Source organism: Bos indicus x Bos taurus, chromosome 26 (assembly GCF_003369695.1).
Source record: "Bos indicus x Bos taurus breed Angus x Brahman F1 hybrid chromosome 26, Bos_hybrid_MaternalHap_v2.0, whole genome shotgun sequence".
In the NCBI taxonomy this organism is placed as follows: Eukaryota; Metazoa; Chordata; class Mammalia; order Artiodactyla; family Bovidae; genus Bos; species Bos indicus x Bos taurus.
In genome coordinates, this window is record NC_040101.1 from 14463794 (window position 1) to 14490495 (window position 26702).

The 26702-nt window shown below is 48.9% G+C and overlaps 1 protein-coding gene across 1 annotated transcript; it reads left to right on the forward strand.

Annotated features, from left to right (window-relative positions):
- Positions 1-17457: 17457 nt before the first annotated feature.
- VAX1 (ventral anterior homeobox 1) lies at positions 17458-24734 on the forward strand. The gene is made up of 3 exons (XM_027529222.1): positions 17458-19106; positions 20275-20462; positions 22453-24734. The coding sequence occupies exons 1-3, from the start codon at positions 18866-18868 to the stop codon at positions 23026-23028; spliced, it is 1005 nt and encodes a 334-aa protein (XP_027385023.1). The 5' UTR covers positions 17458-18865; the 3' UTR covers positions 23029-24734.
- The last annotated feature ends 1968 nt before the right edge of the window (positions 24735-26702 follow it).

Here is a 26702-nt window from a genome sequence, read left to right on the forward strand (position 1 = left end):
TAAGCAAGTCAATCACCAGACCAGGCAGGAGTTGTTCTTTTTTAAAAAAATATCCACTTCCCATTTGTTTTACCCAATTTAAAAATTTTTCCCAAGAAAAAAAATACGCTTGTAAAATGTCTCAGTAACAGCGAAGATGAATTGGACTGCAACTTTTGAATGCCACGCAGCTTTAATGGAGATTGTAGAAGTTTGTGGATTGAAAGAATAGTGCCAGCTTGCATTCAGACAGACTATTTTCCATCTGTGTGGTAGAGTTTGAACTGTATTTGCTACAAAAGCTTCAGTTGGCTGAGGGACGACTTTGACCCTGAATTTTCATTTATTTTTTGGTTTCAAATGTGCAAGGATATTTGTTATTTTCCAAAATGTCCAATTTTCCATCATTTCCACTTTTTATCCACTTTAAATTATGTTTTGAGATGCACATTAGAGATTCTCTACATTTAATATTATTTTACAGAGAAAAAAAGAGAGAAAAGGAAGGTTCTGACTTTCTATGCCAGAGAAATGAGCTATTGGTTTTTGTCTTCAGACATCTCTGATTAATACTCAAAAAATAAAGGTGTTCTCACATGAGGAACTTTGCTAGCACAAAGTCCACCAGTGTGATCAGCAGCCCTGAAACAGGAGGTGGTGAGAGTGGGATATGGGGGCAGGGAGGACTCATCTGGTACCGACGCGCGATGCAGGGATTGTTTTTTATGGAAAGCCTGTTTTGTCCAGCAGCTGGTGAAATTCAAAATGGTCCCCAAAGCCTGTCTCTGAAGCCAGCAATTCAGAAACAGGAGAGCCAGTTAGCCTCCGAGCTTGCTTCCCCATTCAGCGACACCCCAGCCCAGAGAGCCTCCAAAAGCAAGACTTTTCTAACCAAAGGGAAGCTGCTGGGAGGGGCTGGGTTCCAGGATCAACAGTTTTTTGCGTTAAAAAGAAGGTAGCAGTTCAGCCACTTGTTTGTTTTTGCTGAGCACCTCGGTTTAGCCTCCGCGGTTCCCCAGCAGCAGGAGACCATTACCAGGGACAATGTCCCATTCCATTGTCATCAACTCCTACAGAACTAAAACAATGCTCTGTTTGGCCTCCCAGGCGAGAGGGATTTGCTCTGCTCTTCCTGAAGCAAAGTTTCCGACTGAGTTTCTGACCTAGTCACTTGATATTCTGCAGGGATACCTGGGGACACATTTTTCAAAAATCTGCTGTCCTGTGTTTTGTAATTTCATTCTCTGAGAACAGCCCAGAAACTCAATTCTCAATCAAGAGGAATCACACCATGGCTAAAGGAAGAAGATTTGCTCAAGCTGCATGGGCTCTATCATTTAAATCAGCTAGATAGGATTTATTTATAGTTGTCTCATTTTTTTTGGTTTTGTATTATTGAATAGCAAACCCCTAAAAGATTTTCTAATATTGTATTATTGAATATCAAACCCCAAAAGGTTAGAAACTATAGAATCTCAAATATTTTCCACTGGGTCATAGTGTTTCCTGTCTGCTCACTTTATACATATACACACACAGATACATATATGTCTGTGTGTGTACATGTATATATATATATATGTAAAATATTATATGTCAAGATATCTAACATTCATGACAAACACTGATAAATATTAATCCTTTAGAGCTATTTTGTCACACTTGAGATCTTCTGTGAAAGTGAAACAAGCCCACAGAAGGGAAAGAAACCCTCTGATCTGCCATAGGCATCTCTCTTTTCACATATCCCCACACAGGTCTATCGCCCTAAATGTTTTCACCTGGAAAATGTTATGAAGCTTAAGGCAGTTCTAGTGGCAGAAAGATTTGTTTGTCCTGGAGCTAAAGAGTCAGTAGGACACTTAAGACTGTTTTGCCTTGGACCTGAGGCAAGCTAATTGTCGGCATCACTCCAGGAGTTGTTATCCATTTATTACTCCTGTTTAGCTATGAGTAACCCAGGAAGCACAAAACATAACAGCTGCTTATAATAAAAGTATAATTGGCCAAGACAGGCAACCTGAGGGGATTGAACCTCATGCTAATGAGGCCAAGGTCGTATGCTTATTTACTTTGAGATGGTAATGAGTAGTCCCTGTCTCCAGCAACCCCAGGCTGGATCTGTGCAAACCTACCTTCACATGGCTAGCACAGAAACAGCTCAGAGCCTAGGTCTTACTGGAAAGCGAGAGAGCCATTGAAGGAGATGAGATGGCAAAACGCTTAAGAGTTGGGGCTCCAGAGACAGACAGACCTGTGTTTGCATCGTGACTCCTCTGTTTGCTTTCTTGGTGACTCTGAATAAGTTACTAACCACTCTTGAGCTTCTGTTGCCTTGTTTTTAAGAATAGAGAAAATAAGAATAATACTGCTCTATTATTTGTTAGAAAGCTTAAATGACACGTTGGATGTAAAGCATTCAGCACTCAATGTTAGTGATCATCAGTATTATCTGTGTATACACTGAGCATCCAAGACCCAACCCTGTAGTTCTTTCTAGTCTTGTCCCTGTCACTAGAAAGATTGTCAATTCCAAAGATATTGTGGTCACATGTTTTACTCCTAGACCATAAGAGACTTGTCATATACAAATAAAGCTTCGTTAATTGGCCTATACATTTATGGACACATTCTGCAAACAAGGTAGTCTTCCCAATCTTGATTCTTGTATTTTTATGAGAGTTGAGAAATCCAAGATTTTCTAGTTTTTATAGATAGGAACCTTGAAGCAGGAATAAATTGGAGTATTCAAGTGGAGTATATCAAGACTGACCAAGAGGTGAGATCATTGAAACCAACATATTTTCCTTAAAATACTAGTCATGTAACAAAATTTACCCTTCATAAGGGCCGCTTGAAATCTGAGAGACCTTTTTCAAGCTTATGCTGTATGAGCTGATTGGTGACATACAAGAAGTTTTCATTTCCCTACTGATGGGCTGAGACTCTGAGAAGCCTATGAACAAAAGAAGTAGCCTCCAGCTTTTTGGGAGATGATTTTTTAAGGTTATGGTTATCTTTTATACCCTTCTCCATGGCAGTCCTTAGTCCTAAATTTACTGATTCTGAAATGTTATACTTAGAAGGTCATGCTTTCCTGACTACACTGGTTGGTTTGTAATATGATCCCATTGCATTTTACTAAACATATGTTACATTTGCAGGAAGTCCAGGATTATGCCAACAAGCACACTGGATAACCCCTATGGTTTCTTACAACTATTCTGAAAACTTCTTTATTTTGCTTTTTAAGCAAAACTGTGCCTAGAATGCAAAGTCATGGGTTCTGATCTCTTAAGCGCTTTCTTGATTACTGGGTTGGGGCTCACTGGTTCTGTTCTCTTTAGATCCAATTCTACATCTTTTCTCCTGTGTTACCCATGAAACCACCCCATCACATGAGCTGCTTTCCCGTCATCATTGTTTCTTTGACTAAAGCCTGAGTCCCATAATCTCACTGCACTGGCCACAGCTTCAGGGAAGAGATCCCTGCTCTCAAGAACTTATAGCCTAGTTATGGGGACACATGTGCTTGAAAAGATAACTAGCAGCAGAAAGCAAGGCAAGAAGGGGATGAAAATGTAGTCAAGATGATAAGTGGATGGCATACCGCACTTGGAACCTCCCTTTGCTCATTTGAAAAACTGGAGCTAATCCTCAAAGGTCAGCCCCTCTCATGGGATTTCAGTGAAAACCAGAGGACATGTCTGTATGGGAAGCTTTCCGTCAACCACAAATCAACTATACAGAAGAAGAGTGAGCATTGTTAAAGTGTAAGATGCAGGAAAATAACAGAATTCTTATTAAACAGTAAAAGATTTAATGACAAATGCCAGATTCAACAGCATGGCAGTATGGTTGTATCTGGAGTAGGGATAAGGGTAGAGGGTTCAATTCAAAAGGCTGTGCAAAGAGTATTTTTTATCTTTTTTGCAAAGAGTCTTAAGTTATGTTGGTGTGTTATGTGTTATGTTGGAGGTGGTCACATGAATGTTCACTGTCTCAGTTTTATAAATGTTGGTATATATGAAATATTTACATATCATACATATATACATATGTATATACATACATAAAGAACTTTAGTTATTGGGTCTAAATAGTTTCATTTTACAAATGAGAAAACTGAGACCTGGAGAAAGAAATGCTTGCTTGGAATCAAACAGCCTCTCAGTAGCTAAACCAGTGCTATACAATATCTTAACTGTTTCCCTTCCCCCTCCACCTTTATTTCCTTGTTGCTAAGTCACTTCAGTCGTGTCCGATCTCATTATCCTTCATTCCTCTCTTTCACTTAGCCTTACCTTCAACCCAGCAGCAGGTCCTGCCAGTTCAACCTTCTAACTATGTCCTGAGTCCTCCCACTTGTCCCCACGGCCATTGCCCAGGTACGTGCTCGTGCATTTCCCCAGCAGCTCTGAACTGATGGTAGAGCAGGGCACTGTAGCAGTGGGCAGAGCTGGGGTTCCAGGTTTCCTTCCTGGGTCCTGACTGAGAAAGCACTGCATTTATGCACATGGAAAATAGAAGTCACCATCCCTCCTGTTGTGCATATTTAACAAAGTCACTTCTATGGATAAATGCGAAGGCACTTTGAAAGTATAAGCTGTTCTTTGTCTATGCATGTATAGATAGGGAGGCATACACACAAGTTTCTACGGCTACTGTTATACACAAAAGGCAGATCGACTCCTCTCATGTCCCTCAGTGTTATCCCCAGCTCTCTAACAGAGCATCTCACTTTCTAGGGTATAATGTGTCATCAGGGGCCTTCCTTCTCCTTGCCAGATGGAAATACCTGGAAGACAGGAGCCTGGGGCCCCACAGGGACAGAGCACGTGCTGAATAGGTGTTGAATGAAGGTTCATTCAGAATAAGCTGTTTCTGTTACTGCTGTTTCCATTCCACTACGCACCTTTCCTTATATCTCTTTAGATAGAAACCACCCCCTCCCACCCCAACCCCGCCACACATCCATCCTTTGATGCCTGTTGAGTTCCACATCTTCAAAACAGCCATGCTCCACACTCTAGCTCTTACTGTGGCTGGCCCTTCCTTTCTTCTGAATTCCTTCCCTGCTCGCTGTGTGGGCCACAGAGTTCAGCCCTCAGAGATGTCTTAACTTGACAATGGAAGACTGGAAGCATCCTGGGCTGGGACCATAATGTCTTAGAGCCTCCTCTCTATAACACATTCAGCAGTAAATTTCTCGAGGACGCAGACTTGATCTGTCTTGTTCACCACTGTGTTTCCAGCATCAGTACATTATCCCACAGAATAGATACTCAGTAAATATTTGTTGAGTGGGTAAATAGATTTTACACATAATAAGTGCTTAATAGATACTTAATCGTTCCTGACCAAGTTAGTCCAATAACACACCTTATTATTATTTCTTCATAGCACTTATCATCGTTTGAAATTATCTAGTTGGCTAATGAGTTCACATGTTCCTCGTTTGTTGCCACTCCAGGGGTCCCCAAGCTCTCTTTTCTAATGCTTGATGATCTGAAGTGGAGATGATGTAATCATAATAGAAATAAAGTACACAATAAAAATAATGCACTTGACTCACCCCAAAACCATCCTCACACCTCTGGTCCATGGAAAAATTGTCTTCCACAAAACTGGTCCCTGGTACCAAACAGGTTGGGGACTGTTGAAAGGGAGCTTATATTTTAACAAGCAAGGCCCTTGTTTGCCTTTTTCTTTTTTTAAAACCTCTCTCTTTAAAAAAAAAAAAAAAAGAGTATTTATTTATTTATTTACGGCTTTGCTGGGTCTTTGTTGGGGCTTCCTTCATAGCTCAGTTGGTAAAGAATCTGCCTGCAATGCCAGAGACCCTGGTTCGATTCCTGGGTCAGGAAGACTCCCTGGGTAAGGGATAGGCTATCCACTCCAGTATTCTTGGGTTTCCCTCGTGGCTCAGCTGGTAAAGAATCCACCTGCAATTCGGGAGATCCGGGTTCAATCCCCGGATTGGAAAGATCCCCTGGAGAAGGGAAAGGCTACCCACTCCAGTATCCTGGCCTGGAGAATTCCATGGACTACGTAGTCCATGGGGTCACAAAGAGTCGGACGCAACTTTCACTCTCACTTTCTTTGGGTCTTTGTTGCTGGGCGGGCTTTTTCTCTAGCTGCATTGAGTGGAGGCTGCTCTCTAGTTGTGGCGCATGGGCTTCTCTTGTTGCAGAGCACAGGCTCTAAGCACACAGGCCTCAGGAGGTGCGGCACATGGACTCAGTTGCTCCATGGCATGTGGGATTCTCCCGGCTCAGGGATCCAATCCATGTCTCTTGCATTGGCAGGTGAATTCTTCACCACTGAGCCACCAGGGAAACCCCTGCCGTCTTCACTGCCCTGTCTCTAGATACTTAACAGACTGTTTGGCAACTGGTAAATGAATGAATGAATGAAAAAAGTCATATCACACTATTAGGCTGAATTCTGGCTCTCCCAAATTTGTATGTTGTAGCCCTAATGCCGACTGCGGCTCTGTTTGGAGACAGAGACTTTAGGCAAGCAATGAAGGTTAAACGAGGTGATAAGGTAGGGACCTAATCCAAAAGGATTGGTGTCCTTATAAGAAGAGGAAGAGACACCAGATCTCTCTCTCCCCACATGAGCACAGAGGTCAGGCCATGTGAGGACATAGTGAGAAAGTGGCTGTCTACAAATTAGGAAGAGAGGTCTCATCAGAACCAACCTAGACAGCACCTTGATCTCAGACTTCCAGTTTACAGCACTGCGAAAAATTAAACTCCTGTTGTTTAAGTCACCTAGTCTATGCTATTTTGCCATGAAAGCCCTAGTAAGCTAAAATATACACAGTTACTAACAGTTGGCTGGCCTCGGACCAGTCTTTTATCCTCTGTGTACCTTAGTTTCCTCACCTGTAAAATGGAGCTAATAATAGTTTCTTCCTGGTAGAATTGTCATGAAGAGTAAACGAGTTAATATATGTAAGGGATGGTAAAGAATCTTCCTGCAACATGAGACCTGAGTTCGATTCCTGGGTCGGGAAGATCTCTGGAGAAGGAAATGGCAACCTGCTCCAGTATTCTTGCTGGGGAAATCCCATGGACAGAGAAGCCTGGTGGGCTACAGTCCATGGGGATCACAAAAGAGTAAGACATGACTTTGCAACTGAGCATATAGGATACCATGTTAATAGTAGCTACGTGAATTAGTCATAGCAATTCCAGTTAATTTCGTGAATGACAGCAATCATGCAAAATTTTAGAACTCCCAAGTAGGACAAAGAAAATGTCTTCTGGAGAAAGAAGTGACTTGGAGAGGTCCCAGAAAAACAGGCAGATGCAATGGAGCAGAGGAGGAAGAGAAGAAACTCTGGGGAGCCAGGGATGGGAGGTGGCACTGAGTGATGGGTCCTGGGGCAGCAAACAGGGTAACGTGGCTTGCAGAGAGTCTGCAGAGAAGAGAGCTCCATTTTTATTTGCACAAAAACACCAGTGTTTCAAAGCAAGGGAGAAGCCAGCAGACGTTCTGAGAGTGTTTTGCATCACTGGTGATTCCGTTCCATTTACCGACCTTCTCGGGTTTGTCAGCAGGCCCTGCTGGCCTGCCCGTCACCAGCTGTCACTTCTCACCCTTCTTGGCACCGTGCTCTTTCTTACTCAGCACACTCGGCTTCTCCTGTTTTCCTCCAAACACCCACCAGAGTCAATGTCCTGGTACAGAGAGACATTAGCCACTGGGCCACACAGTCCCCGATCTCACCCTCCCTCCCCTTCTGGCATGCGAAGATTTGCCCTGTAAAGAGAATTTAACTAGAATGTTTTTTTACTGTCAAGTGAGTTGATCTGTGTAGACAGCTGGAATCCTTTTGGGTTTGGTTTTATTGTTTTTAATCCTCAGAACCTGGGGCAGGGTTGGGGTCTGAACCTCTGGGTCTCACATTGCCTTTCTGTTTCTTCTTTCCTCTTCTAGAGCTGAAGGACCAGCCTTGGCATCCACGGACACGTGCCCGTGTTTTCTCCTGCTCCGTGTCTGGCAGGGTGGATACCAGCCTGCGGTCTCTGATACCAACTCTTCGGGTGCAGGAGAGGGAACGTGGATGCTGGAGTGAAAAACGTAGGCTGGTCATCCCGACTCTGTTTGTGCTTCCTCTAGGCTTGTCATTCTGGGAACCCTGAGCCTCAGTTTTCCCATCTGTAAAATGGCACAGACAGTGGGGGAAGATTGATGTGAAGGCTCCTGTGGAGGTGTCACTCCCCGGGAGGATGTGGTTGTTCTCACTGTTTTCACCAGCTGCCTGTCATTTGTCCTCTCATCTTCCCCAGCCTCATTGTGGCTGGCTCTCTGGACTGGGGAGTAGGAAGGGAGGGGCCTCAGGGCCATTCCACTGATGTAGGACTTCCCTGATGTGACTCAGCGTTCTAAGTATTCCGTGGATGGTGCAAACCCCAATGGGAAGTTTTGTGAGATGTGTTTTAGGACCAGCGAGCAGGGAGAACCCGACAGACGCTGAGGCTCTCCCACCTTGTCTGCTGCTCAGAGCGATGGCAGCCTGCACCGCCAGCTGCTTGTGAACCCGGCTGGACAGACATGTCTACAGTACCTGCTCCCTGCAGCATTTCTTAGACTCAGACACCTCTAGGCCCAAGCAAGGAATTTGATTCAAGAGCCCACCTGGTGAGGAACTGGGGCGCCCATATCCTTTCCAGGAAAGGTAGTCACTTCTCACCTCCAGCTGACTGTTGACATGGAAAAATGAGCCCAGTGCAACCAGGTCATCTAATTTTTCAAGAGAAATGGGAGTTCAGGCTTTTAGATGAAATCGCTTATCTTTTAAATATTGGAAATTAACTTTAAAAATGTGAACAAAACACAAAATCACAGACTGGATTTGGCTCAGGTCTCAAGCCTCTGCTTTCAAGTAATCCATTCGAGCATATCGGTAAATGCTCGGTGGAGCTGTTTTGTGACTTATCTATGTTTTTATTTGGAGTAGGACATGGCAACCCATTCCAGTACTCTTGCCTGGAAAATCCCATGGACAGAAGAGCCTGATGAGCTACAGTCCATGAGATTGCAAGGAATCAAACATGACTGAGTGCACACACTGCGTTTTTATTTGGCCTTGTCTAAATACCCAGCAGCGGTCAAATTTGGATAGCTTGATGATTCTGCCATGAATCAAGTAGCCTCTACCCAGTTCCCGTAGGGTTGCATGTATAACTACAGAGTCTGAGAATGTGAGAGCTGGGATCACCAGCTCTCCTTGGGCCACTGATCATGTCTTGCTCCTTCTTCCTTTAAAAAAAAAAAAAAGAAAGTTAAGGTTAGATGGAGTGGAGTCTTGCCTGGGATCACTCAGATTTTTAGTGAACTAGTTGAAGCAGCCCAACCCTGGTCCTATTTCCTTCCTTTTTTCCTAGAGCTTCCATTTCCTGCTATAAAATAATCGCCTCTGCTTCAACCCCAAACTTGGGCTTCCCTGGTGGATTTAAAGAATCCACCTGTAAAGCAGGAGGCAGCAGGAGCTGTGGGTTTGATCCCTGTGTTGGGAAGATCCACTGGAGGAGGACATGGCAACCCACTCCAGTTTCTTGTCTGGAGAATCCCATGGACAGAGGAGCCTGGTGGGCTACAATCCATGGGGTCACTAAGAGTTGGACATGATTGAATAACTTAGCACACATACAACCCCAAACAACAGTCTCCTGAGAACCACTGGGATTCCTCTGAGCCACTGGGATTTCAAGCCACTGTAGAATGAGAGGCAGGTTGAATGAGTGGCCAGCACTGTGGTCTGTTGTTTATGGCTGAAGTAAAAATCAGGACGAGTGGAACTCTAATTTGGCAAATCAGAATGCTCTGATGTGCATTTTCATTTGATTGCCGCCGAATTTCTTCGCCAAGAGTAACAACATCCCCCTTTTATGAAAAACATGGCAACATGTAAAAACAGGCAAAAGAACTTGTCCAGATTAAGAATGTAGTGGGGGAAGATGCTGTAGAATCTCAAAACAGTGACTATTTTAAAGCATTTGTGTATTGGGCTGCTACTGCTGCTGCTGCTAAGTCGCTTCAGTTGTTTCCGACTCTGTGCAACCCCATAGACGGCCGCCCATCAGGCTCCCCCATCCCTGGGATTCTCCAGGCAAGAACACTGGAGTGGGTTGCCATTTCCTTCTCCAATGCATGAAAGTGAAAAGTGAAAGTGAAGTGGCCCAGTCCTGTCTGATTCTTTAGCGACCTCATGGACTGCAGCCCACCAGGCTCCTCCGTCCATGGGATTTTCCAGGCAAGAGTACTGGAGTGGGATGTGTGTATTGGGCAGCAGGGATCAAATATTTGAACGGGGTGGGGGTAGGGCTGAGTGTCTTACTCTGCACCAGATATGTGGCCCCTGGCTGGTGTAGGGCTTCTCGAGAGTGTCTGCTCCCCACACCTCTTTATGAGGCCCTCTCTGCAGAGATGGTGGATGGAGCTTGATTTACCCAGGAGTCAGGCTTCCTCCTCCTTCCATGTACCAGGGCTCAGACAAGCCCTTCACAGAAAGAACCGTAAGGAGAGGGGACCACAGCCAGCCGCAGACAATCAGGCTGCTTGAAGAAAGAGAGCATCTTCCATGTTTGGGCTTGGTCTTCTGTTGGTGGTGTCATGGTAGTGACATAATGTTGCCATAAACAGCCTCTGAGAGTATCAGATGCCACCGTCACACCTCCATATTTAATCCCTTACAAAAGCTGTTTACAGTTCTGTGTACTCCTCTTCATGAACATTACACCTTAATTTTATTAGCTTTTTCAGAGAACTCAAGCAGATTACAGAGGCTCAATTTTCCCTTCCAGAAGTCATGCTGGTTTAATTAGTGAATGTTTGTAAAGCACTTGTGAAGAAGGAAAGTGCTGGAGAAGGACGAAGTATAAGTATTAGAAATTACTCAGTTTACTTTACGATAACATCTCCTGGTTATAAATGTCATCCTTTCCAGCTCTTTGGGTGTGTGTTAGTTCTGACCATAATTCTGACCATAATTCATTCCTGGAGAGTGTTTCTGTCTCCTTCTGGGGTCACCTTGGGGTCCCAGGCCAGTTACAGCCCCCTGAGGCCCCCTGAGTTCTCTCCTTCTGTCACAGCTGAGAGTCTTGGCAAACTCTTAGAACAAACGTCTCTCAAAAACAGCCAACAGTCCTCTCATTTTCTTTTCCTCTCTTTGCAGATACTGAGTGCCCACCTAGTACCAGGCACTCCCTCCCTTTGTGTCCTCTTCTCTTGTCTGGGTTAATGTTTTTTGCTGGGTGACCTTGGGCGAGTCAATTCATCTTGCCACTTCTCTTGATTCCTTTGGCTCTGTTGCAGAGGTCTAACACAAAACATCTTGGAATGAAACTATGCTCAGTTCTGTCTTCCTATGTTAATGCTCTCACCTCTGTCAGCTTTAAGTTGAGAATGAAGGGAAGTCCTCAGGGCTTGCACTGTTTTCATACCGATATAATTTTTCCTTTCAAACTTACAGTGATTTCTACCTTATTATAAATGAATACAGTGTGACATGTATGTAATTTTCTGAGTTTATTTTATAATAAAATGTTTCTCAGAGGTTTCATGTGCTTCTCTGCCCTCCTAAACAAAAAACACAATTTAATCTTTTGAGGGTCATTTCCCTGGATATCCATTGTCATGTCGCATTTGACTGTTTTCATGCCCTCAAGAGCACTTGAGGTTGTAGTTACTTGTGTCCAAGCAAAATCACCCCAGTCTGTGATATTTTTCAACTACTTAGTCTGTTTTCTCTCTCTCTCCAAGCAGTATTTTCCCTTCCCATTTGCTGCCTCTAATCGTCTGTAGACTAGGAAATAGGAGAGTTGGGTTTGTTAGAATTGGGTCTAAAATGAAAGTAAATTGGCTTTGAATGAGGGACTGAGAAGGTCTCCTATAAGCCAAGAACCCAGGTTGTAATTTACATTCTTTGATACACACCTTTTAACGACTCCGTGGCTTTGCCTTCTTTCTTTTCCAGTTGTGGCTCTCTTCTAGACGGGGTGAGGTTTATAATATAAGTGACTCCAGGGCAAGCATTCCTGCACACTGAAATAAAAACACTTTACAGTTCTGATACAGGAAGTTCTTAGAGATTTGCACAGAGTAGGTGTCAGTACCTGCTTGTTGAATAAATGGCTCTAGCAGCTATTCAGGCAGCCAGACATTTTAGAAAATGATGGGTTTAAAGACACTTTGAAACACAAATGTACTCCAGTTAGAAAGATACAGATTTATAAGCCAGCTTTCCTGGAAAACCTCAAAGTTATCCCTGACCCAGAAAATGTAATAAAACCAACCTTTCTTTTCCTTCTCCCAGAATGCTTCACTTAGAGAATGTCACAGCCAGCGAGTACCTGTTGTCATTTTCCACTTACCACCCTAAGTGCAAATGGGTCTCTGATTTCCTAAAGGTGAGAACAGAATATGTTCATTTGCATCTTTATTTTTTTTAAGTAATTTAGGGCTCTGCACCCTGAGGTACATCCCAGCGAAGTAGCCCCACACAATTCACAAGAAGTGATGAAGAACTTAGCAAAGGCCACAATCACTCGTCCATTTCGAGCTCTAACACTTTTATCCTCTTTGGTGTTTAGAGTGATGTGCTATGTCTTTTACTAGTCTAATGTTTAAGATCTGAAATAGAGAAATTACAAAAAGAAACTAATAAATTATTCTTTAGAAGTCGGTTATTCCCTAGGAAGTACAATATAGTTCATAGGCCAAGGTCATGAATTTGGGTATAGGATGGCCCTGGGTTTAAATCCAGGCTATACCACCACCTACTTGTGACACCAAGTTGCTTAACTTCTCTGAACCTCAGTTTCTCATCCAAAATATGGGTATTTCTGTTATCAATTACTGCATAACGAACCCACCCAAAGCACGGTTTAAAACAACAGCAACTGTAATTTTTTTCAAGATTATGTTATTTGGACAGGGCTCAGCATGGACGGCTCATCCCTGCCTCACATGATACCGTGAAAATGTGAAAGTATTAGTCACTCAGTCATGTCGGATTCTTTGCAACCACATGGACAGAGGAGCCTAGCTCACCAGGCTCCTCTGTCCATGGAATTCTGTAAGCAAGAATACTAGAGTGGGTAGACATTTCCAGGGGATCTTCCCGATGCAAGGATCAAATCCAGGTCTCTTGCATTGCAGGTAGATAGGTACTAGGGCTAACCTTACTGTGCAGATAGGCTGCTGAGTCACAGAGTAGCAAAGTAACCAGCCTAAAGCTACATACCTAGTAAGTAGTAGAGCTAAGAACATATGAATCTGACAGCGTGGTTGACCCCAGAACCCTGTTTATTACACAGATTTAAGACCCCCTCCAACTCAAAAATTGTATCCTGCTTCTACCTACAAAATATATAAAGTAGTTGAAAGAACTTGGTTTCTTGTTACAAAATACAAAATTGAGAAATGGAGTCTCCTGGGAATATTTGCTGGAAATGTGGTCAGAATAATTCAGAACTTAACTCTCTGCCTTTTGGCTAATACTCTATCTTTAGCTAAAATGGGGAAGAAGTATCTGGATATAAGACTGTATTTTTCACCTTGGATATTCAGCACCAGTTCTCAATTCAATTGCTTCTCCAGTGCCCTGACTGCCTGCATGCAAGCTAAGTCATTTCAGTTGTGTCTGACTCTTTGAGACCCTATGGACTGTACCCACCAGGCTCCTCTGTCCATGGGATTCTCCAGACAAGAATACTGGAGTGGGATGCCATGCCCTCCTCCAGCAGATCTTCCCAACTCAGGGATCAAACCCACATCTCCTATGGCTCCTGCTTTTCAGGTGGATTATTTACCACTGAGCAACCAGGGAAGCCCAGCGCCCTGACTACTTTCTGTGAAATGAGGATAATGACAATTAGATGATACTGCAACTTTGATAGGTGTTGTTGTTTTTAATTAGTCATTATTAGCAGGTACTCTGATTTATTGTTACAGAAAGTTAATTTCTGGTGGCATCATCTCCTCTGGTGCAGTTCTTTTTAAAATGATGTCTCAGACATTGTTATGCTATCCCTAAGTCACTCATAACCTAAGAAGATCTCAGATTTTTCTGCCAGCTTGCTTTTCCCTCCTACTTCTTTCTGAAATAAAAAAAATGAAGATGGGAAAAGGAAACAATGTGTAGTACCTCTGATCCTGCTTTCTGTTGCAGTGACAAGGTGGAGGCAGGAAATATGAAAAGTACCTCCAAGGCCCAGATTATGATGAAATTAATTTAAATGCCATTGTTTCATCAATTCCAGAGAGCACATTCATCTTGTTCAGGTTCTGGGCAGTCTGGATAGTGGTGGGAGTGCAGTTTTAAGTCAGGAGACAAGGATTGTAGCACAGATGTCCCCACTAACTAGTTCCCTAATCCTTAACAAGTCACTTTGTCTTTCCAGGCTCATTTTCCTCATCTGTCAAGTTAGATGAAGGTTATGGAATAGATGATCTCTAAAAATTCTTCCAGCTCTACAGTTCTATTCTGGGTCTGTCTGCACCTGCAGACAGTGATGTGGGGGCAGGAAGGGTACTGAGGAGGGAGGTACATTTAGTCGAGAGAATAAAACACTTTTTACCTGGGGCAGCCCTGCATCCTCCTGTGTTGTGTAGACAGGCTTGTCTCAGATTAACCAAATAATTGACTGGATTCTCTCCTTCCGTTGCCAATGGACACACAGCTTTAGTTTTTCTGGGAGCAGCAGCTGCTTTTCTGAAATTTCCGTCCCAGGGCTTCCGTCTCCCTGTGTTCTCTCAGAAACCTGTCATGGTTTTTCTGGATGGATGCCCATAGAATTTTAATCCAGTCACAAAAAAAGTGCTATACATAACAAAAAGCAAAAACAGGTTATGGGTTGACTGTTTCTTTATCGAATTTTTTTTTTTTTCAAGGACTTGGAACATAGCAGGGCATCGTTCAACAGCACCATCTGAGCTGCCAGCTCAGAGCCATGGCTAGGGCCAGTAGATAAGGGTTTGTCCTTGAAGCTGTGGAGAGAAGCCCTATATGATTTGTAGCAACCCTGGACTCTTGGTAACTGGCTGCTTAATTTAAATTGGTTGTTTCCCCATAATACCCCATTTTCTTCCCTTCCCCAATAAGTATTACATTTCCAATAAGGAGGAGGGGGAAAACCCTGTCCTCAAGAAGCTTAGCAGAATCTCCTAACTTAAGCTAACTTTAAAAGGTGTAGTTCTCTAACTTTAACTTGTGGAAAGTTTCCCTGGGGAGGCAACTAGAAATGTACATTCTAGGACCCTGCTCTCAGATGTTCATTCAGTAGGTTTTGAGCCAATAAAACTACATTTCACTCAATCCGGGGCAGCTTGATGTAGGAGGGTGATGGACTACTAAGAAATGTTCATGGTTAGAAACAAACAGCATTATTAGAAACAAGAATTTCATGTTTGCATTTGTATTTCATGCAATCAGTGTAAAATTCATGAAAATTGATGCCTAATACTCAGGATATCAGGCATTAACATGAAGGTCCTTGCACTGTACCTCACCATCACTGGCAGATTCTAAAAACTCAAAGCAGGCATATTATTATCCCCCTGATGGGAAGGTTAAAAAAATTAATTTATGCACCTGGTCAGTAAGTGACTGCTCAATAAATAGTTGCCACTTTTATCCCCTACAAGAAGAAGGAGGGGAGACTGTCTGAGGCCCAACCTCAAACTGGTACTTGGCTACAGTTGGGTGTATTCTTTGGTGCCAGGGAAATGTGGCCATGGATCTCTGGGACCACCACCCTGGGACACCCACCATGGTGCCCTTACTACGGGCAGTAGTTCTGTTGCTTTGCCAGTTCAACCTCCTAGACCTAAAATAAGAGGGGTGGTATGTGTGTTAATTGCTCAGTCGTGTAAGACTCTTTGTGACCCCATGGACTCTAGCCCGCCAGGCTCCTCGGTCCATGGAATTCTCCAGGACCGAGAAGTGGAGTGGGTAGTCATTCCCTTCTCCAATGGGTTTTCCCAACCCAGGGATAAAACCCAGGACTCCCGCTTTGCAGGTAGTTTCTTTACCATCTGAGCCACCGGGGAAGTTAAGAGGTGGTGGGTGGGGCATTTTTATTTTTAAAGATTTCCCTCTGGGCTTTTGACAAGGTTTTTGCGGGCTTTGGAAGTGGGTGTGGCCGGGGAGAATCCTTGCGATCTTGACTCTCCGCTGGCCGGAGGTCTCCGGAGGGAAGGCCCCGAATCCTCCGGAACAAGGGACCCGGAGCGGTCGGGGTGGGAGACCCTGGCTAGAGCCAGGACCTGGAGGGTTCGAGGCCCACCCCCAGGTGGCAGGGAAGGGCGGGTGGGCAGGGATTTGGGACCACACCATCTCCCAGCCCGCTGAGGCCCCAGTAATTGACTGGTTGAGCTCTTTAGGGAAACAAGGACCCCATCCACCGCCCGAATCCTCATCAAGAGGACCCAGATCCCGGAACCGCCAAGTCCCGGCCGCGGCGCCCCGCGTCGGCTCGGCCCGCTAGGGAGCGAAGCCCTCGGTGGGCCTCGGAGCGCCAACCCAGGGGTTTACTGAGCAGTGCCGCAGGTCCCTGGAAGGTTGGCTGGATTTTTGTCTCAAGCCTGCTCTACGTCTTCAGGACGGGGCCGCCGCAAGGGTCCTTCTCCCCGCTCTCCACGCCCACCCGCCCCTACCAGCCCGCCCGCGAGACGCGGAATCGAAGGCACTGTCCACCTGAGGCCGCGCTGGCGTCGAGTTTGGAGAGTCGCGCCGGTGCAGAAGGGGACCGACGGGCCACCGGTCGGCTGGGGACCCGGGAAACCAGCCGCCCCGCGGAGGGGAGCTCGGGACAATCGGGCGTACACACATACACACTCTCTCTCTCTCACACACACACACTCTCTCTCTCTCTCTCACACACACACACACACACACACACACACACACACACACACTCGTACACACAATCACCAACCAATGAAATAAAGTAAAAGCTCAAGATCTGCCTCCGGGGACAGAGGAGGCTGTCCGATTCCTTTAGGTCGGAATCGGACAGAGCGTGGATTCTCCCTGGGGGCCAGAGGGGCTGAGGGACGAAGGGGCGGGGTGGGGAAGAGAGCGAAGGTCCGGGCTCCTGGCCCCTCGCCATCCCCGCCCCCGACGTTAGCCAGAGGCCGGCTGGGCGGCGACCGCGGCGGCGGGAGGGTGGAGCGGGCAGAGTCCGCCTCGCTGTCAGACCGAGCCCCGCCGAGCCTACCGCACACACTCGCACCCCTGCCTTCCCCCTCTCCCATCCGCTCGCCGCGACCCCCGCCCCAGCCCCCTCCCCTTCCCCGCCCGCCCGCCTGCCTGCCTCCGCCCCCATTCTTGGAATTGTGTGGAAAAATTCTCAGCCAAACCTCCCACCTCTCCTCTCCCCCCCGCCCCACTCCCTTTAAAAAACCCCCTTTCCTCCCCGGCCCCTGCACTCTTTGTGAATGAGGGCAGGAACACGGCCCTTCCCCCGCCCAGGAGCCACGCCAGACCGCCGCACTCAGAGGACTGTTTGTTAATAGTCCAATTAGATAATTGCCATCTTTCACTCCTTTTGCTCCGTATTTCCCATAAAGGAATGAATGGGGAGAGCGGCGTGGAGAGGGCTTCTGCCCCGGCAAGGTGACGAGAAGGGCTGGAGCATGCTCCTTGCACAAGGCCATGCGCTTGAATTGAATCATTGTGGTCTAATCAATGCTCTTATTGGATTACTGGCTGTTGCTTTTCTCAAAGATATTGTAGCAGAGACAATGAAATAGCTAGGGGAAAACTTTTTTTTTTTTTGAAGCAGATCTCACAGTTGAGATTTTCGCGGCTCTCTCTCCCTCTCCCCCTCTCTCTCTCCTGCTGGACTCTGAGTACAAAGCTGCCCTTTGAATGGGCTGCCTCAGGGCTGTTGGAGGTGCAGGCCTGAAAAAATCCGACTGGAACTAAATGAAGAGAGGTGGCAGTTTAAGATGGCTGTCAGCGTCGAGGTGTGTTAAGGAGTTGTTTGGGAGGAAAGCTTGGCTTTTTAGAGTGTGGGGGAGATACTTTTGGGGAAAACTTTTTCTTCTTCCCCCTTCTTTTTTTCCCCCCTCCTAGAGGCGACTGCTTTCTTCTGCTGAGGGTGTGTAAGGGGTTTTGTTTCTCCTCCCCCCACCCCCACCCCAATTCAGCTCTATCTGTCGAGTGTGGAGAAAGCCCCTCTAGCCCGTATGTGAGCAGGAGGGTCAAAGGCAAAGGGAAAGTTAATAATGCCTGCTAATGGTACTAACAATTCAGGATGAATCTTGTCAAAAGTTTTTCTGGAAGTATGGGTCTTTGATTGTGTGTTTCCTGAAAGCAAGACCAATCATTTCCGTTTATTCACTGGCTAAACCCCTACTTGATTGGGGACAAGGACAGAAACCATCCATTACGATCTGATATATTATCCAAACAATTTAGTGTATTCATGAGGTAACCGAAACGTGGGGGCTGCGAAATTACCCGTAATCAATTGCAACAGCGAGTGCGCGTCCCCCCCGGGTGTCGGACAACTGCAACTCCGCGTCTCAGTAATAGGCGGGAGCCACAGCAATTCGGAGTTGCGCTGCTCGCTACCTGATCGCCAAGCTGGGGACACTGGACGTGCTCAGAAGACGCGGGCGCTGACGAAGCGGCCTCGCCGCTGCTCCGCCGGGATCCTGGACCAGACTCGCCGCCTCTCGGCGAGCGCGCCACTCGGCGGTCGCCGCTGACCCGCCCGCGGCCGCCCCGCGGGGACATTCATTCGTGCCGCTTGCCTCTCTCCGGGCCGGGCGTAAGGGCTGTATTGTAGGGGTTTTGTCCCCCCTCTATTTTTTTTTTCCTCGCCTTTTTTTTGTTGTTGTTGTTGCTCGTGCCTCTCCTATGTTCGGGAAACCAGACAAAATGGACGTTCGGTGCCACTCGGACACAGAGGCCGCCCGGGTCTCCAAGAACGCGCACAAGGAGAGCCGGGAGAGCAAGGGCGCGGAGGGGAACCTCCCCGCCGCCTTCCTCAAGGAGCCACAGGGCGCCTTCTCTGCGTCGGGCGCCCCAGAAGATTGTAACAAAAGTAAAGGCAATTCAGCAGCCGACCCGGATTACTGCCGCCGGATCCTGGTCCGAGGTAGGAACGGGGCAGGGCTGCTGTGGGGGGCGTTCTTTAGGGGCGACTCCGAGACCCGAGAGGCACGCCGCCGCCTACCCTACCCGGCGGGGTGGGTCTGCCGCCCGGGACTTAGGTGAAAGTTGCTGGCCCTCCCCGGGCAGGGGTCCCGCCCGCCGCTAGGGACTCCCACCTGGGACGCACGCTCTCCAGGAGCCTCGATCCCTCCAAGCCTCGAGGGGCCCCGCCGGCTGGGCTGCTGAGGGAGAGCCGAGAGACTGGGCGGTAGGGCCCAGGCTCCAGGCTGCGGCCTCCGACCCGGGAAGGCAGCAGGAAACTCTGAAGGACGTGTTTGCGTCCGGCGGGTCCGAGGAACTGCGGGGAGCCTGCTTGGGGGCTCCCGCGCCCTGCGAGTCGAGCGCACCCAAGGGGACGCGGGCGCTGGAGAAGAGCCGAGGACCGCCAGCCAGCAACTGCCCGGCCAGTTGGCGCTCTGGGCCAAGGGGGCCAGGCGCCGTGCTCCAGGCTGGCTGCCGCCGCCGCTGGGAGAAGCAGCCAGGCGGGCTTGCCGGGCTGCGGATGCCGTTTCAGTGCTGGGCTCGACCCCGCTCTGCTGCGCGGGGTGCGCTCGGCTCCGGTGGTGGCGGTGCGGAGGACCGTCTCCGGCCCCAGCCGGGCGCCGCCTCTACCAACCGATCGCCAGGCCCTGCAGGCTCCCACTCGGTCCCTCCTCCTTCCGCCGCCTGGCTTCGGGAGGGAAGGAGACCCCGGGATGGGGGTGGGGACCGCTGTAGCACGGTCTCGGTCAGCCTGCTCTAGAGCTGGGGCTGGCAGGACCTGGGCGGGTCAGTGCGGGGACCCTCAAACTACAGCGGATCCTGTCCATGCAGCCGAGGCTCCCAGGCTAAAAGGAACGTCAGCCCACTTATTTTTTCTCCCCTGTCCGGAGGGCTCTACAAAGGCCAACAGCGATTCCCCCTCCCATCAGCTATGTGGAGTTAGTCCCCTCACCCCCCAAACACACATAGTGTCCTTGTTTCCCGGCTGTGGCTGCACCCCCACCACTCCCACCACCCCCACCACCCCCACCATCCACCTCCGGACTGTTGTTCAGAAGCCAGATCCGGCTTGGGGAGGTGGAGGAAAGCAGGAGGATGGGTTCTGATGCTTGACATCTCCCCTTCCCCAGATGCCAAGGGGTCCATCCGAGAGATCATCCTCCCCAAAGGCCTGGACCTGGATAGGCCCAAGAGGACACGCACGTCCTTCACCGCCGAGCAGCTCTACCGCCTGGAGATGGAGTTCCAGCGCTGCCAGTACGTGGTGGGCCGAGAGAGAACGGAGCTCGCACGGCAGCTCAACCTCTCCGAGACGCAGGTACTCAGAGACCAGGCCGCACACAGCTCTCTGCATCAGCCTCCCTCCCCATCAGCCCCAGCCAGCTCTAGAAGCTCTTCCTGACCACCTAGCTTGACTCTGGACCAAGCCTCCCACGGTGGGGCAGAGGAATTGGGGAGGATGGAAAAGAAGGGTTGAAGGCTTTCTCCCTTTGCTAAGCCATCCCTTTCCCCCTACACCCCACATCTTCCAGGGCCCATGTCTGCCCACCTTGGCCTAGCTCAGGAGGACCCCAAACCCTGTCTTTTTGGTTTCTTTTTAGACCCTCGTCCTGAGAATTCCCTGCTTGCCTCTCCTCGTGGAGGAACCTATGTTTGCCCCTGTTTTGGCCACCCTATTTTGGCCAGATTTCCTGGCACTACCCTTTCTGGAGATGGTAACCTTCCCTAGCACCCAGGCTCATTCAGCAAGAATGGCTCTAGGACCAAAGACCCCTGTTTCAGAACTGTGGGTGACAACCAGGGATTAAAAAGGTGCACATTCTGGAGATCTGCTTTTGCCTACCAGGCTGCCCTGATCCTTAGTGCTTTTGCTGGCCTTGAACTGGACTCAGCCCCATTCCCAGCCCCAAGCATCCACTCTGGGCACCTTCAGTGCCAGTGATGTGTGAGGTATGAGATAGGAAACAAATCTGGGCCCTTGGGAGCCAGTACTGACAATTGTGCTTTAGGTCTTCTCCTTTACTCAAAATCCATATTCTACTGGGACTTTGGGCCCAAGAGATCTTTGGGGCCCAAGAGCTTTGCCTTGTGGAGGTCATTTAGGACCTGCCCAGGGCATGGCTTCAGCTTGGCCTAGAGGTCTTTGGGCCCAAGAGCTTTGCCTTGTGGAGGTCATTTAGGACCTGCCTAGGGCATGGCTTCAGCTTGGCCTAGGTAAGGCATATTTCTTTCTGAGGACCAGTCCCTTTTACCGTGTCCAGCTCTGAAACAGATGGGGAGCATTTTAGATATAGGATCCAGGCAGAGCTGAGACCCAAGGGAGAGCATACTGGATATCCATTTTGAGTTTGAGTTGGCATGTAGCTTTACCCCTACTCTTTCTGCTACCATCCTCTTAGTTTACAAAATCTGGAGAGAATAACCTTTCCCTAGAGCTGCCAAATGCCATTCTGGGCCACCAGTTAGGCCTGAAGAGGGACAGAGTGAGATGTGGAAGTAAGAGTGGAGATTGATGGAGAGTACTTAGTCTACCCCAGCCTCCTGACTTCCTCCCATGACTCCAAAGTCCATGACGGACAGCAGCAGAGTTAGGTTATAAATTAAGGACATCACTCAGACCCTCCAGTCCAGCAGCTGGTGAGGAGATGGAGAAAGTTTGGCTTATGAAATGCATCCTGCACAGATTCTATGTGTAGACATCTTCCCTGCTTGCTGTTAGTTGATAGTCCATCTGACCCTAAAAAGCAAGAAATAGCCTTTTGTAGCCTTCAACAGAATTAGTGCTTCTGGGGCTAAATTCGAGCCGGTTATGGCCAGGGGTTTGGGTCCTGAAAGGCAGGGCAATACTCCTTCCCATTCACGCTCACTTCCTACTTCCCTTTAGGCCTTACACCTTCTCCTGGAAAAACGGGCCTTTACGCAGCGATGATCCACAGTCCCCCTGCGAGTAGTGCGGTGGCCCAGTGAAGTAACTTCTGATCTTCCCAGTTAGGGTCATGGGCATTTTTATTTCTTTGTTGTTTGTAACCGGGGTCGGGCTAGGCCTGCTTCCATGACCCACCCGGAAGCGCAGCCTATGGCAGCTGTGTTTCCCTCTTGGCGGCCCTTGTCCCCCCAGTCCCCCGACTCCCGCCGCCCTTGCCCCGCTGCTCCCGGGCCCGACTTCCCCGGCTCCAGCTTGGGGTTGGGATCGGGGGTTTGGCTGGAGTTGGGGGAAGCCCCCCTCCCCGGAGCCTTTGTGCCCCGGGAGCTTGCTCCCCTTGACGCTCGTTTCCCTCTCTCCCACCCTCCCCGGGGCCGGCGCGCAGGTGAAGGTCTGGTTCCAGAACCGGCGCACGAAGCAGAAGAAGGACCAGGGCAAAGACTCGGAGCTGCGCTCGGTGGTGTCAGAGACCGCGGCCACGTGCAGCGTGCTCCGGCTGCTGGAGCAGGGCCGCCTGCTGTCGCCGCCAGGCCTGCCAGCGCTCCTGCCGCCCTGCGCCACAGGCGCGCTCGGCTCCGCGCTCCGCGGGCCCAGTCTGCCGGCCCTGGGCACGGGCGCCGCCGCGGGCTCGGCCGCCGCCGCAGCCGCCGCCGCCCCGGGTCCTGCCGGCGCCGCATCCCCGCACCCGCCAGCCGTGGGCGGCGCTCCGGGCCCGGGGCCCACCGGGCCCGGGGGACTGCACGCGGGCGCACCGGCCGCCAGCCACGGCCTCTTCAGCCTGCCCGTGCCCTCGCTGCTCGGCTCCGTCGCCAGCCGTCTTTCCTCCGCCCCGTTGACAATGGCCGGTTCGCTGGCCGGGAATTTACAAGAACTCTCCGCCCGATACCTGAGCTCCTCGGCCTTCGAACCTTACTCCCGGACCAACAATAAAGAAGGGGCGGAGAAAAAAGCGCTGGACTGATTTGAAGTGTTTCCCTGTATTTATATTTATAGTATCTATTGTGGTGATATTTATGGACTCACGCGCATTAGACGCCGGGGCTCCTGAGCTGGGCACCCGGCTCCCAAGAGGCCTCTGACAGCTCTCCTTCCGCACCAGTTTCTGCCATTTGGGCTACTCTCCCCCCCTCCGCCCCCTCCTCTGTGTCGTCCCACACCCACCCTCCGGCGCCAACTTCCTTCTGCATCCAGGAGAATCCAAAGAATTGCGGGGGGTGGGGGTGGGGGGGGAACCAACCTGATGCCCCAACCAGTGCCTGGCCCTGGAGGGAAAGACTGGTTCTAAGTCCAAAGCACAGGACATCTGCTTTAGATTGAGCCGCTGCTGCCGTTCATTATGCTTATGAATATTTGAAAAAGGGAAGCTGCACGCAGACCCCAGCTGAAAAGGCTGACAGGTTTCGTTAGACCAAAAAGGAGGAGGCTCCTTCCTCTCGCCAGAGAAACCAGGGCTTTTGGAAGCCGCTGGACCCCACTTTGCGGACATTTCGGGAGAGCCGGCGCACACTCAGCTTCCTGGCTGGACAAATCGTGCCGAATCTTCTCCCCTTTTAGAAAAACTCCCATCACCACCAACCCCGATCCCAGGAGACAATAAACCAAACATCATGATAGGCGACTGTGGTAATACGTTTGATCTAATCAGCAATAAAAGGAGAGTAATTACCATACAGAACCGAGTGGAGTGGAAGCAGTTTTTAAAAAACTCATAACGATGGAGTTAGGAAGCGGTAAGAAAATTCAGGATAGAAAATGCATCCAGGGCAATGCAAAATTAAAGATTCGGGTGTTACGACTTTAAACAGGAATTGAAAAGGGAAAAAAGCAAAAGAAATGCCTATGCCGCGAATGATAGAAAATTCAGGATCTTCTCCGAGGCTGCTGCGGGAGATAACCGACGGCATCACGCTCCTCCGGGAGAGAGTAGGGCAGCTCCCGGCCGCTCCTCCCCACCGTCTCCCGGATCCGTGGCTCCGGGCAGCATTGCTAGGTTTGGAAACAAATCAGTGCCCATCCCTCTCCCCCACCCCCCGGATTCACAAAACCCTTCAGCACTCTGGAAACGTCCGAATGGCAGCCGCGGACAGGGCGACCGGCCTCCTCTGTCGGTAGTCTCCGGATCCGGATCAGTTCCCTGCGTGGTTAGGAAAAGCATCCTTTCCCACCTCCTTCCCTATAAAACAACAACAGAAACAGAGTTTCCACGGTTCCAAGTGAGAAACCCGGACCTCCACTCGGTCGCGGCCTCACCCCTTCCCCCGCAACGACGCCCATCCCCATGGCCACGGCCACGCATTTTCTGACCAAAACCACAGACCCAGACGGCGGGTGCTGCAGCGTCTAAGAATGTATTCGTCCATCCGAAGTGAGCGCAGAGCATTTTAAAAATAGTAATTTTATTGTAAATTATTTACGTCGGAAGCTTTCCCCCGCTTTCCTTTTTCTTTCTTTCTTTCTTTTTTTTTTTTTTTTTCCTTTTTCTGTCTTTTTTTTTTTTTAAGGCAAATAGTGAAGAAAATAATGAACGATTCACACGCGGGTAGGTGTTACTGAATCCTGACTACTAACTGTTTTGAATGTTTTGGATATTTGGATGTTTTGTATTTATGTGGTGAGAGTGAAATATATATATCTATGATGATAAATGAGGTGTATTTTTGTCTTGTATTTGAAGGATTAAAAAAAAAAAGAAGAGAAAAGACTCAGCAAGTGATAAGTCTGAGGCAGAGGGTGGCTGCCCCGCGGGTGCCGGGCCCTACAGCTGGTACCCTGAGCGCCTGGGACAAGGTTTTCAGACAGAGGAGCCTGCCACGATGTTCGGCTTCCATGAGGGTCTCACTCTCCGGCCCTCTGTCCCAATTGTATCCAACCTTCAGTCCCTCTCTCCTCTGTCTCCCACTTTGATGTTTCCAGGTTTATTTAGGAATTTGTCTCTGGACACCCTGGAGTTCCTGCCTAATGAAAACGCTTCCAGCTTCTAGAGTTTTCCAGCCACATCTCCCTGGCAGCAGTATGTTGGATTTGTGCAATCACAGGGTCCCGAAGAGGAAAGATTTGCCTTTCTTCTGACTGTCAAGAAGTCGCTTGGCGGTAAAAGAGAAACTTTGAAGGAGCAAGAGAATAAAATAGATATTAATTCTTGCAGAGATCTCTCCACCGCCCCCACCCTCACCCCATCCCACTACACTAACACAATGGTGACCCATGTAGATTTTGCAGTCAGAAATCTGGGAGAGCTAGGAGGCCTGGGGATGGTACCCTGGGACACACTCTCCTAACCCTAGCCCTCTCTTCATATGGCGTCAGAACCTCTGGGGGGGCGGGGTGGGGGGGTCACAGTTCTCTTGGGGAAATTGCCCAAGTGAGGCCCCTCGGGCCACCGTGAGTGTACTGCACCTAAACCTCAAGTTTGAGGCATCCGAAATGAGGCGGCGGCACAGGGCAGGGCGCTGGTGTTCCTGAGCTGAGTGTGAGTTGCTCTCCGTGCTTTGGACCCTCGCTGTGAGCTCACGGTATTTTTTTTTTTTCCGGGGCTCAGAGCAGCCGCACACCCTAGACTTTTGTTTCTGAGTCGCTACACACCCCTCAGCTTCGCTACCTCTCTGTTTTTCCCTCCCTGTCCTTTCTTCCTACCCCTTTTCCCTCCTCCCTGATTTGTATCTTTGTCTTTCCCTCTAAGGACCTCTCTCCTCTGGTGGGCTCTGTCTCCACCCTCTTGTTTCTGCCCTTTTCCATCCCTTCTCCAGACTGTCTCTCTCCCTTCTTCCACTCAGTCTCCATCTGGAGATTTCTACTGCCCCCAGTCTCTCCCTCTCCCTCTCTCTTTCTCCCTGCTTTCTGATTCCTCGGTCTGCCCGGGTGGCCCCCAGGCCAATGCGTGGGTGGTTCTGGCTGAAGTTTCATGGCTGGTGGCCGAGGGGGCCTGCAAGGGGGAAAAAGGGAGTGAGAGGTGGCATAATTTTATAGAACAAAGGAAAGTACAAAAATTCCAGCTTCAGGGCCCCCAAGAAGCTCAGCCCCCTGCCCCAGGAGCCTCAGCTTGGGGAGTCACCAAGAATATCCCTTACCAGCTCCCTGGCCTTTCTCCTTTTGCTTTGTATCCCTAAAAGTAGAAAGAACCAGTTACCGAATCTCTTCTCTGCTCTCACCTCCCTTCCCCTCCCTGGCTTTGGGAGAGCTGCTGAGCATTTTGCCTGGCACTTGGAGCAAAGTTGTTCTTAGACTCTTCTGCACGGAATAAGAACTACAATTTTAATTAAAAAATATTTATAGAAAATTGATTTCATTTTAATGTCTGCCCTGTCTCCTCTCCTTCCCCAAGGGCCTCCAGCCAGTTGCTTTGGTCCTCGGAATCCTCCAGTGAAGCCTCTGGCCCCCAACTAGTGACTCATAGGCCAAGGAGGAGGCAGGTGGCTTCTGGGACAACAGCTGGCCCTTTTTGGGGAGAAGGTGGAAGGGTTCTGGGGTCAAGGAGAACAGCTGGAGGTGGGCGTGCTGAAAGGAATCTCATGCCCAGGCCTGCACAAAGCCATATCCAAGTTAGCTCAGAGCAGAGAAGAAAAAGGGAAAACGTCTCACCAAACTCCTGTGAGTTTGGTGGTCAGGTGTGGCAAAGATGAGGGAAGTCACTTCAGG

Excerpts from the sequence above, each read along its gene's own strand:
- VAX1 (XM_027529222.1), top strand. The coding sequence starts at position 18,866 with ATGTTCGGGAAACCAGACAAAATGGACGTTCGGTGCCACTCGGACACA. Across the intron at positions 19,107-20,274 it reads CCGCCGGATCCTGGTCCGAG|ATGCCAAGGGGTCCATCCGA; the intron begins GTAGGAACGGGG and ends CCCCTTCCCCAG. Across the intron at positions 20,463-22,452 it reads TCAACCTCTCCGAGACGCAG|GTGAAGGTCTGGTTCCAGAA; the intron begins GTACTCAGAGAC and ends GCCGGCGCGCAG.